The following is a 13234-nucleotide window of genomic DNA, read 5'->3' as shown; positions in this document are numbered from 1 at the left end:
TTTATCTGCTGAAGCTCGTCAGGCCAAACGTGACGAAAACACAGATCAACATCGGCAGGGCTTTTGAATCATGGAGAAACCTCCGCTTTGTATTGGTTGCAATCTGAAACATCATCGCTAGAGGCCGCTGAAAACTACATATAGCCCCTTTAATTTCTGCAGTATGTCTTATTCGAATAATGTTAGAACCAACAGAAAAACTTAAAGATGTGTTTCATTTCTTTCTTTATTCTATTGTTTTTTTTTTGTGCTATCTTTTACAATTTGTTCTGATTTTATTGTTGACTGTTTACTTTTGTAAATTCAGTCTCCATCTGCAGTGTGTAAGCTTTGCAACAAAATTACCAAAATTATTTAAAAATAAATACAAAATAATAATACAAATATTGGCATTGGCAATAGCCTATATGTGACCCTGGATCAAAGTATCATAAGTGGCACGGGTATATTTGTGACAATAGCCAAAAGTACATCGTATGGGTCAAAATTATCGATTGTTCTTTTATGCCAAAAATCATTAGGAAATTAAGTAAAGATCATGTTCCATGGAGATATTTTGTACATTTCCTACCGTAAAGATATAAAACATTTATTTTTGTGAGTGAATGCAGCACAATCGCGAACATAAATGGACAACTTTAAAGGTGATTTTCTCAATATTTAGATTTTTTTGCACACTCAGATTCCAGATTTTTAAATAGTTGTATCTCGGCCAAATATTGCCCTATCCTAACAAACCATACATCAATGGAAAGCTTATTTATTCTGCTTTCAGATGATGTATGAATCTCAATTTCAGAAAATTTACCCATGTGACTGGTTTTGTGGTCCATGGTCACATATATGGTTTTCCCTGTGGTATCGAAAATGGTATAATATTGATATTTTCCAAGGTATCGTAGCCCCAGATAATTTGATCATGAGATCCCTGCTATGGAGAACATGGTTTTGTGCAAGTTATCCTCTTACTCTCTCATTCTACTTGTAAATTAAGATGTTCTTTAAACATAGTGTGTTAATCTCAGACAGGGTCTTGATAGTCCGTTGGTGTATGTGTGTTTGTCTCATACAAAGAAGGCAAGTGTAAGACTATGGATGACAGAGTGTGTTCCAAGACACATTGGTATAATGTCACTTTGGGTTTGAGCCACCCTGCCTTGAATCCCCCTCTGGCCTCTTCAAACACACCACAACAACCATTTGAACCAACCAAAAATATCCTTCTTCAGGCACCGTGACAGAACATGATGACAAAACTAGGGATCCAAAGATTCCTTGGGGCAAATATAAATCACTGGGTGCCAACGACTGAAGGCAGTGCAATGCCATCTCAAAATAAAGGGCAATAGAGGGACATTGTCATGCACAACTTTGCTGTGAGCCTTGTAATAGTTCAGTGTTGATCTGTAGCATGTTATTGATATATGTATGGTCTGCTGCTTTGCAGGCTATTCATAAGCTAATGTAAAGCAAAGTAAAGGCCAATTCACACGGCAACAACAGAGGCCGACCGAATCATAGTAATCATATCCAGCGCTTACTTTCAAGCATATCCACCAAGAAAGAAAAAGAAAAGGGAAGGAGAAAGGGCAATAGCGAGACAGAAATAGTAAATACAAACTAGTTTGACCTTGAACCGTGTTTTTGAATGCAGACAGTGTGCTATTCAGTGCGCTGCAGGCATGATAATGTGCCATCATACTATTCCATCATATGCACAGATGCCACACACAAACACACACACTCTTCAACACAGACAGTCCTGACACTGACACACATGCCTGGAGGACTGAGCCATACCAGCAGCAGACAAACTCTCAGAACAGTGATGGTACCAAACGGGCCAGCTGGGAGAGCAAGAGACCACATGATTAATCAGACGCTTTTTCAGTATTTAAATTACATTTTAAAAATAGTTGCTCTTAAAGATAATGAGCCAGAGGATCTGAACTGTTCTGCAGCTCAAATGCGCTTCTTTACTGACCATTTGAAGACTTTTAATACATTTACTGTCTCCTTGCTGAATAAAAGTATCAATTTCTTTTGAAAGCAAAATCTTACTGACCCTAAAATGCTGTCTAGTAGTGTGGATTGGATTGGTGCACAGTTGTAAATAAAGACACATTCAACTTTGACCTCTGGCCTTTAGGAACATGCTCTGTGTGTGTTCTATATTATTTTGAGACAATATTTTCTCAAACAATTTTTTATTTATTACATTTATCATTTTGCTCAGTATCTAATCATACAACAAACTTTGTTTATTAGCAAGTGGTGTACATAAGTGTGTGTGTGTAGTATGTGTGAACAATCTCAGAGGACGTCCTTCTATTGTTATTGCCACATATAACCAGCTGTGCAGATCCCCCCCACCCCCAGCCAAATCCCTGGATTACTAGAGTTTGTGTGTGTGTGTGTGTGTGTGTGTGTGTGTGTGTGTGTGTGTGTGTGTGTGTGTGTGTGTGTGTGTGTGTGTGTGTGTGTGTGTGTGTGTGTGTGTGTGTGTGTGTGTGTGTGTGTGTGTGTGTGTGTGTGAGCGTATGTGAGCATGTTGAGTGAGAAAGAAAGAGGAAAGAACAAGCGAAGGATAAAGCCTCACACATCACAGAAATGTAGCCCAAAACTGACCAAATATGACCATAACTGCAGAACACAGACCATAGAGCAACACTTAATTCCCACTGCAGCGTAGTCAGCTAAATTTAAGGTTGACATCAAGGTTTCTCTGGGGTGCTAGTAAAGTAATATCCATCCATATATATATTTTTTTTTTTTTTTACTTTAGGCCTCTGCCATCTAATTTGATTTATTTAGAAACAGATATGCCTAAAGCAATTTCAACCTGGATGTACACATTGTGGAGTGTAAAAACTGATATACTGATATATATATACAATATAATCACATCCTTTATTGAACATCTTCCCCATAATCCTTCCCTTATAGACAGTCCAACAGCAATGCCACTCTCTCTGTAACAGTAAGCGTACCAGTAATCAGATTAAAATCCCACCGCATGTGAAATTATGCAGAGGAGATTAACCAGTGGTCAATGGCTGGATTATCCTCCTAGTGAGAAGTTATCTGGAGACCTTCGTATTAACGATTATAATTAAAAAGTTGCAAAGTTTCATCTGAATGAATTAAACAAACTCTTTCTCGTTGGTGGAGTAGTCTCCGTGCATTTCCCTCTCAATGCCTCAGGCAATCACACACACATATGCACAGAGCCCTGAATCTGTCTTTCCCCCCTTCTTTAAATGAATGCTCATCTGCTGTTATAAAGATCTTAATGATTTGCATTACAAGCTATCAGAATTTCATTATACTTTTTGGCCGTATAAATATCTGCAACAGCAGCAATGCAGTCTTCTCGGTTTAGGCCTCTGAATAAAATTGAGGTGCTTTTTCTACTCAAGTATAAGCTCTATTATTCTATATAATACTATATGAGCCATAAAAGACTGATGTATCAAATATGATAATCAACAAAAAACACAAATTAAAACTAGATTTTTAAAAATATTTTGTCTAACAATTCAATAAACTGTTCCTTTAAAAAATCTGATCATTTTCTTTTCCTTATCATTTCCTTAGCTTTAAATGATATGATAAGGAAAAGAAAAGGATCATTCTTAACTTAAAGCCTGACATGAATATATACATTCATGTCAGGCTTTACAAGGTTACAGATACACATTCACTGCACAGTTTTGTTATTGTAGCCTAAATAATTAATAATTACAAAATTATTAGATAAAAAAGCACAAATGTTCAACAGATAGTATGCGAATTGGGACACATCAAGTGTCTCTAATTCCCTATTTCTATGATCCATCCTAAATTAGTGTGTTCCAAATTATGTTGAAATTAGTATTTCAAAGATACCCGGATGCTCTAGTAGTTCTTGTTAGAATTCAAAGTGCAGATCCATGCATCTCTTACGGGTAATACTGCCCACAACCCATTGCGTGTTGGATGGGGATTCGATCAGAATAAAAAATAAAAAAAAGTAATAAATAAAGTTTTATAAAAAATACAAACATGGTGGATGTGCGAGACTGATGGGGAAGGGGATTGAAAGATTAATAATCAGTATCTAACCTTAAGAAAAAATATTCAATGTTATCCACATTATATATCTGCAACAACATTGTTAACTTTTATAAAAGATACGTTTGGACTTTTTAAACTTTAATACATTATTATTAGGGCTGTCAAAGTTAACGTGTTAATGCATGCGATTAACTCAAAATCCTTAACGTGTTAAAATAATTTAACGCAAATAAATTAATGAAGCACGCAAAATGTTGTCATTAAAGTCATTAAAGTCATTTAAGTCACGCAGTTAGATGACCTCATGGGAGTCGGGAGTTTATCACACTGCATCTACAATGGCGCAAGCACCTGTAACTGGTAGGCGGAAATTTCTATTCTAAGCCCTTAACGCAATTTTGCTTCTCTGTTTGTGATCAGATCATTTTAAGATGCTAAACTCTGGAAAAGTTTTCAGTCCAATTATCAAGTAAGTGAATGCATTCAAACAGTCAGTTCAAAACAGTCCTAATGTAAAGAAAGCCAAGCTTATTACATCAGAGATAGCAGAGAGTCACTCACAGCCAGTTTTCAGTGAATTATTCATTCCAGTGTCTGTTTAGCTTTAAAACACAAGCTCTGTCATATTCTGTCATTGATTCTGAAGAGCGTGAACCCTCACGCTATTCAAAAGCTATTCAAAACATCATTCAATGTAAAATTCAATAATTGTAATTAATATATCGCAATTACAATTTCAAAGGGAATAATCAAAAATTATGATTTTGGTCATACTCGTGCAGCTCTAATGTGCGCTCTCGACGCACTGATCGCACATTGTATTTATGCACCGACACATTTCAGTACATTCACGTAGTTTCCACACAATCAGGATAATGTTTTTATCTGGCATGTGTATGTTGCTGTGTTTAGTAATTCTGAATGGATCCGTGAAGGCTACTGAAGGCATATGCACTCAGGTCTAAGCATCTCCATCGTAACTTGACACGTCTAAAACTTAAACAAGCTCTAAACAAACTCTTTGCTGTTGCACTGTACACATACTGTACACTGAATTCTGAAAAGTTTTGTTCTGTAATGTTATTCTTGTCGTGTATGCTTTGTGCATACATTTATGAATTATAGAATTTGGTTATTAGGTGTGCTTTTGGAGTCTCCAAGTGTCCTTTTTTGGAAAGACACCTACATTTTCCATGAAAAAAACCTTTCAGAAAAAACAGAATCCTTCTTTAATCTGATAGTTTAGTTTACTTTGCTGGATATAGCAAAGGATGACAAAATAAAAACGTTAAGCAAGATAAATGATGTAGCCTTTGGTTCATTTCAAGATAAGTATGTGATTAATCAAGATTATTCGAGATGTAAAAAAAAATGTAATCCACTGACAGCTCTAATAATACCATTCTCTCTGATATGGCAGGACTTTAAATTAAATTGAATGTGAAGAATTTTAACTGTGACTAGATGATTGACAGGATGCACATAACTAAGCAACAGAGCGGTTCATTAAAGTAGTAACAGTAGAGGTATGTCCCAAAGCTTGCCTACTATTCTGCTACACACTCTAAAGTATGTATTTTTCTTTACAAAAACAGTACATTATTTTAGGGCATAGTATAAGTAGGCTAGGTGAATTGGGATGCAGCTGACTCTCTCTTCTCTTTCGCTGTCTAACCTTAGAGGTGGTCGCCATGGCTAGGGCTGGAACCATGGTGTTTGTTTTCATGTTGCCGTGTCAACAGATGGCTTCAGCGTTTCAGAGGGGCCAGGCAAAAGTTGCTTGATCACTTTTGCGCTCGATCTGATCTCACGCATACACAAAAAAACCTCACAAGAACTGGAACAACCTCTCTGGCAGGTTTTTAAGATTAAAAGAACTTGATACGAGTGGTTTGAGGTGTCAAAGATTCGGCATGCTGAAAGAGCAAATATCTGGTCTGCTTGGAGACAAGATTCTAGATCAGAGCTTCCAAAATGGGAACTTCTCCCCAAAGCCCAATCTAACACAGGGATATTTAACTAGCACATGGAGGTCACCTCTAAGGGAGAGTCACGTGACTAACATTTAATGGTACTATAAATTCCCACAGAAGGTCCGGTTATTGCACATGAAATTGATAGGCCTAGTAGATCACTGACACCTACATTCCTTTTTTTTTGAAAAGAAGGTCCAATCATCCACAAGGTCTTTAAATTCTCCCTGACTACTTTTCATTGGAACCAGTTAATTGTCTTTCCTCTGTTAGCAAATTTTCTCTCCTCCTACATTATTATCATAGATGGTAAAACTTTCAGAAGACCAGAGAAACATAAAATGGTTTCCTTTCATAAAAGGTAAAAATCATTAAAATGGAAAAGAACAAACAAAGCATGACTGTCTTTTCGTTACAGCTCAGATTTGAAACTCTTTATGCTCCATTGCTTTGTATAATTGAGACAAAATTCATAGAAGTTGAACTGAACTCAACAGTATGCTACTGTGTGAAGGGTTTTGGCAGATAAACAGATCTTGAAAACAGATGCAACAGAGAGTTTGGAAAGACGTCTGGAAAATATTCTGTAGTAAAAGGCACAAGGCTAAAGGCTTATTTTCAGAAACATTTTACTAGCAAAAGGCCCCTTGTCCACTGTCTCTGGTATAGTGATGCATTACTAGAGTATGTGAGCGGAGTGGAGCGCCATCAGTTTCCCCTCCGCGCTCCAAGCATTCAATAATCACCTCGCTCCAGCTCCACTCCGGGTTCACCATTTACCGTTCCCCGCTCCACTCCTCGCTCACTGATATCAAAAACACCGCTCCGTCTTCGCTCCCTGAGGAAATTGCGGCTAAAGTATTTACAAGTATGCTTTGAAATCTCGCAAAAGTTCTGTTCATAATATATAGGCCTATTAAATGAAGAAATAAATAAACAATACTATATAATACTGAGAGCAAACTTTTCTTATGACATTCTAAGCTTATTACATGGTTATTATCAGTATTAAAGTTTAAATATCATTGTTGCTTTTTGCAGTGCAAATTTAGTTTGGAAAAACGAAAATAACTACATTTTCATCAGTTATTGTATCTACGGGTCGCTATATTTAAATTAAATACAGACAGCACTGTAAGATTATATTAGTTTGAATGCATTAGTGAGAGAGCGAATGCGTGTGTGAATAAGTGCTACCTGTTTAAAATGTGCGTTCATCCGATCATATTCAGTAGCCTATCTAGAAGGTAAACAAATTCCTTGAGAACTATAACCTCCCGCTCATGTCCATCGCCGTTATCATAAACTTTTTTTCTGATTTGAGTGATCCATTTGTATCATGTCAGTGATAAATGTGTTTAACGTGTGAATTCTTGCTAAAAATGCAGTTCTATAATGGGCCGTTGGCATGAATTGTACTCGTGATGGAGCGGTAGTGGAGCACTCTCAGAGCTAGTCAAAACCACGATGCTCCGACTTTTAAAAAATCTGGTTTTAAAAAAAATGGTACATGTGACCGCACCATTAGTATCAAGACTCTAGTTTGACGAACTTTGGGAAGAGCTGGATGACAAAAGCATTACACTCCTAGTTTTAATTAGCTCGAATCACACAATAACACATATTGTACCAATATAACCTGTATGTTTAAATGCTGTCCTGAAACTATCATTCCACCAATATAACCTGTATGTTTATGAGCAGTCATGAAACTATCATCCCATGAATGTTTATAATGGAAGCCGCACCTTCCATAACATCATCACAAAACCTTAAATAAAGGGATTTCACATGCACATACTCCACAATCAAGAACAGAATGCTATTCATGACCTGTGCCAAACAAACAAGGCCACGTCAACATGACACAGACCCCATGGCCAGCTTCGGCTCCATACAGGCGTGATGAATCCATCTTCAAGCAAAATGAACTGGATGAATATTTGAATGCTACTGATCCCAATCTGAATTCTGAATTCTGACTTCTGATGCAGCCTGAATCACACAGCGTTCATTTATTGGCCAGAGGAGAACTGGCCCCCCGACTGAGCCTGGCTTCTCACAAGGTTTTTTTCTCCATTCTGTCACCTGATGGATTTTGGGTTCCTTGCCACTGTCGTCTCGGTCTTGCTTAGTTGTGGACACTCAATATTCAACAATATTGATCTGACTGACGCTGTTATATAAGAACTCAACTGAGCTGTCACGATGACATAATTTTGTTTTTTTGTTGCAGAACTGCTTTATAGATGAAATTAACTCATTTAATAATGGATGATCTTTACAATGGAACTGAATTAAAACTGAACTGACTTCAGATGAACAGCAGCCGAAATGCATCACTGTAAAGCTGTTTTGAAACAGATTGTATTGTATCTATTGTATAAAGCACTATATAAAAATAGGTGACTTGACTTATCTTGACGTTAAAGATGTTCATTAGCAAAAGTCCTTACTTCAGGACTCCCTAATACCCCGCATACAGAGTCTGCAGAATCGTTGCACTTCGCAGCACTAAGTTTCTTTTAGGATCAGCTGACCACATTACAATCAGAGATGCGGCTATGGCACACGGCCAAAATGGGCACTTACATTAAACAGCGAACCAATAAATGGTTATTTATTGGCCTCGGCCTCCTCTTCTTTTCTAGCGCAACCCACTGACTGTGAAGAAATTTAAGATAAAGGACAGCAATTGCATAACTGCGTTCTGTAGCCTTCCCTTCCCCCACTTTGACAACCTGAGAAAATAACTAGGTTGCTGAACTGGCACAACTATCGGCTGGAGACCTCAGTAAGGAAATGAGATGGAAGGATTTTCTCTCTTTTTTTCCCACTTTCTATATAGCTCAGGTGCTGGAGCAAAGTTCACTGTATTGAAGTTTAAATCCCTTGAAGGATTTGCTGTAAAAAGCAACCGGATGTGACTGACGGGTGAAAATGCCATTTCTACATTCTTTTGATATCTCATCAGACTAAAAATGCAGATACCTATCGCTTAAAATGATGGTAAGACTTCTGATTAACTGATCTTCAAAGACTTCATCTAGTAAAAGCATTTTTTCAAAATTCAGCCTGACCTCACTGAGGAAAGTGTCTAGAGAGGGAACGAATGGACGTCGACTGTTTCACCTACTGGGCAGACTGAGCTTTGATATAGACATAGATCAAATACAGTTAAATATAGGAGTGGAGACCTTTACACAACTCACCAGCCCTCAAACGCACCTGTAACCAGACAAGGGGCTACAGAGGAAACCAGTTGTCAAAGATAACTTTTTGATTGTGGAACTGCGGAGTACCTGATTGGCCAAGAGATACTGAGTCGTTCATCATAAATAACAGTAACTGCTGTAGTGAATAACTTAAGTAATGTGATAATCAAGTGTCTGTCAGCAATTTCACACATACAGCTTTTTGAATAAATTTAAAAGACATTTTTCTGTTTTCTGGTCAGGAGTCAGGACTATCCGAGTGGATGACTAATTTTTCATCCACTCGGATAGAGAGAAGCTCTTAGATTTTTGTGTTTCACAAAAGTGTAAATGGTAGCAATATGGATAAAACATCAAGCCAATGCATGTGAGATGTGGTACATTTGCTGGAAAAAATAATTTGTCAATTTAATGGGTTTCATGTGTGAAAGTGGCTTGTGACTATAAAACTACATCTCATGCACATAGGCAACAAGAGTATCACATGTTCTGCTAAATCTCTGCGTTTAGGATAGCCATTAAAAATACTCAAATTTGGTTCCATGAGATAAAGCCCCCGAGGAGATGGTAGACTGAGGCCTGTCATGTGTAATACTCACTGCAGAGCAGATTTCTGGGAGGAGAGCGAGTGTGTGGTTGTTGCACAAGAACCTGCATCCCCTGACACTCTAACACCCACACATTCACTAACAAGTAGTCAGGCCATGATATTATGCCCACACACACTCGCACAGCCTAAAAATACTCTTACACATGTATAAACATGCATGGAGCAATGAAAACACATGCGTATGTATATACAAAACCTCCTACATATTTTGCTACACCGTTTTGTCTCAAGATAAAAGATTACTCACCCCTTGCCTGCAGGCCTGTTCGTTGAGTGCCCGCACCCAGGCTCTCTGCCAGTGCTCCCTGAACGACTTGAACACAAAGAGCGAAGACAAAAGCCCCTTGACACCTGCCTCCGTGTCAGTCCCTGCCCCATCTCGCCCCAGCCTCAGCCTCAAGAGGGAACCCCACACACCGCCAGTCAGTGTCTGGTGGGTGAGACTCAAGGGCAACCGCCACGGGGTCTCCCTCTTGCCCTGGACCCTGGACCACCTAGGGCGAAGCAACCCCAGTGAGAACTGAACTAGCCAGGCTAGTACAACCAGCAGTGAGGCGCAGAAGAGCGCCACCTGAACCAGCCAGCTCACGTCCTGGAAAGTCATCATCTCCCTAATCACTGATCACTTCAGTCTCATTTTTAAGAAGGGTTGAAAATCTTGACTCACGAAGGTTGGAAATCTGGGGAAAGGGTAGAGAGAGACCGAGAGTAAGTAGACTGGAAAAAGACCAGATGCAGGGATATACAGCCATACAGCAACAACAAGACATGTTACCAACATCTCAAAGGAAACACTGACATCTTAAAGCGACAGTTCACTCAAAAATGAAAACTCTGTCATTTACGCACTGTCACATTCTTCTAAGCACGTAAGGGGCCATTCACACAGAATGTGTTTTTGCGTTTAAAAACACAAGAAGCATGGTAGTGGTAGTCTATAGAAGTGTTTTTTTTTTTTTTTTTTTTTACTTTGTTTTACTTGAGTGCTGTGTTTAGAACTGTGTAGACACACATGACCAAAGATGCACATCTAGTGCATGTTTACATAGAAAAACAATGGAAAAACAATGCAAAATCCAAAAACGTGTTCTATGTGAAAGACTCCAGCCACCATTCACTTTCACTGCATCTTTCTTTTATAGCATAAAAGTGCCTGAGACAGTCATTCTCCTTTTGTGTTCCACAGAAAAAAAAAGAAAGAAAGTCATTTGTGTTTGGAACACCATGATGGTGATTTACTGATAAAATATTTTTTGGGTGAACCAAAAAACAACAAAACAAAAGGTAAAATTCATTCTTATTCACAGATGGGAAAATTAGGCTAGCTATTGGTTTTTTTTTTTTCTATTTACATGTATATCATATTCTTGGCCAATGTTTTCCTACCAAACTATATATATATATGCTGCTTATACTTGTTTTACCTGTTTTATTGCCAAACAAGTTACTATCACAATTTGTGTTCTACCAAACGGTTACCAAGGGTTACAAGTCATGCTGTTATCAGAGATTTACAAGTGCATGTCTCCTTATCACCACCTGTGCTTAAAAGTTTAAACAATTAAGCAAACTGACTAAGCATTTCGGTGAAAGTGTGACATCCAATGCCTGTCCTGAAACCGGAGAAGTGCCTAACTTCTTCCAGAAAACTAACTCAGATCAGTTGCACAGTCTATTCTTGTGTGAAGCCTGTCTCATACAAACTAGCTCCGATTCTGTCACATTACTGGCAGTCCAGCAGCGATGATAGCAGCTGTGTTCTGGGTCAGTGCTGCATTGCAACGTCGAGCTTAGCTCATCATGACCCAATCTACAGATTCATTTACATTCCCTTCTTCTTGACAGCTATTCTAAGATTGTACTTATACAGCGTATAATGGTGTTCATATCAAACCATGTATGTTTAAGTCCCCTCACTGGTCACCATTTGAATAGCTGTTTCAAACCCTACCTAGACAGCATTTTTGTGCATCTGATTCAGTTCAGTCAGTTCAGCTGACTCTCAACGCGCCTACGATTAACAAAAATGCTGCACACGCATTCGACGCCGAATGTTCCCATTATTTGGATGAAAAATAAATAGAAAGGATTGATTACCGAACAGATGAGAAACGCCGTCTTTGGACGCTGACCAGCTACAGAACACCAGCTCAATGGCTACATCATTTCTTCGTAATTCCAGCGCCAGTCTTCAGGTCCGAGCATCTTCCACAAACCTGTGTTGATCGGTACATGACATCCGTTACGTGAATCTTTAGCATGCTACATACAACCGCACATTTATTATATCCAGTGCTGTCAACGCAAGAGAAATGTGTCCCCCTCCCACCGTCGGTGTCGGACGGTCTGTAATGGTAATGCGCAAGAACAGAACAGTCGAGCTGTCAAATAGTGTAGCAACACAAACGTATTTAAAGAGACACGCACACTTTTAGGGGTGTCGAAACTGCGCACGCGCCACGCGCACATTCCCTGCCTGTGCTCCCAGTAGCTAGCACCTCAATGCAGAACACGAGATCCGGGGGGCGGAGTTGGATCCAGATAAAGGGGTGGAGATTGGTAGGTTTAGGGGTAGGTTTAGGGATCAGGGGGTGGAGATGGGTAGGTTTAGGTATATGTAAGGTGGGAGGAGTTGGATCTAGATCCGACTCCTCCCCGTGGATTTCATGTTCTGCAGTGAGGACCATCTCTGTGCTCCTGAAATGCATGACGTCCAGCTCTACCTCTCTGGACGACGTAATGGGTGGAGCTTAACCTAATAGGCCTATTTGACAAAAAAATTATTGTGTAGGGATATGGTAACTTTGGTAAGGTTAGGGTTAGTGTGGCTGATGAACTCCACCAATTACGCACAGAGAGGGGAGCTGGACTGAAGTTTATGAGGATAATTATGTCATAAAGATAGCATTATGTTCTTTTTGTCCTCACTTTGAAGAAACAGTTATCCACTTATTTTCTTAGACTAATTGCGTTTTTTGCATAGAGTTTAAAGACTGTGTAGTGTTTTAGACAGATTGTTCTAATTTTGTAAAACTAAATGTATCCACAAACCTCTGTAAAAGGCAAAAAAAAAAATGAAAAAAAAATGTGGGTGACTCTTTTCATTTTACAATTATTTTATTGTTTTATTTTATTATTCCTTGCAAAAATGTACATTCATACATTTTTTTTTCAAGAAAGATGTTATTTATTTGAATTCTTTGATATTTATTTGAACTCAAAATCAATTGCTTGTAAGATTATTTTATGATATAATACTGCTGTAATAAAAATAATATAATACACTTTAGTTAATTTCAGAATTTCATAGACATGGTTGTTATATTGCTATTATAATAGAGTGAGCATGTCCCTGCTCCAATTCTTTGTTTTGAAGAAAC

General features: G+C 38.4%; 1 protein-coding gene and 1 long non-coding RNA gene across 3 annotated transcripts in view; one reads left to right on the top strand and one right to left on the bottom strand.

Annotated features, from left to right (window-relative positions):
• Nucleotides 1–12264, bottom strand: part of c2cd2l (c2cd2 like) — a 32698-nt gene extending 20434 nt beyond the window's left edge. For both annotated transcript variants that reach the window (XM_082170618.1, XM_082170619.1), the window contains exons 1-2: nt 11952–12264; nt 10102–10534 (exon numbers count right to left, since the gene is read on the bottom strand). In XM_082170618.1, the coding sequence (XP_082026744.1) occupies nt 10102–10461 (360 nt within the window). In that variant the 5' untranslated portion in view covers nt 10462–10534; nt 11952–12264. The remainder of the gene's footprint in view (nt 1–10101; nt 10535–11951) is intronic.
• LOC309498610 overlaps nt 1–13234 on the top strand; it is a 127892-nt gene that overhangs the window by 91638 nt on the left and 23020 nt on the right. The gene's annotated exons all lie outside the window — the stretch shown is intronic.

This window comes from Leuciscus leuciscus (genome assembly GCF_965113295.1).
Source record: "Leuciscus leuciscus genome assembly, chromosome: 5".
NCBI lineage: Eukaryota > Metazoa > Chordata > Actinopteri > Cypriniformes > Leuciscidae > Leuciscus > Leuciscus leuciscus.
This window is presented reverse-complemented; position numbering and strand designations above follow the sequence as displayed.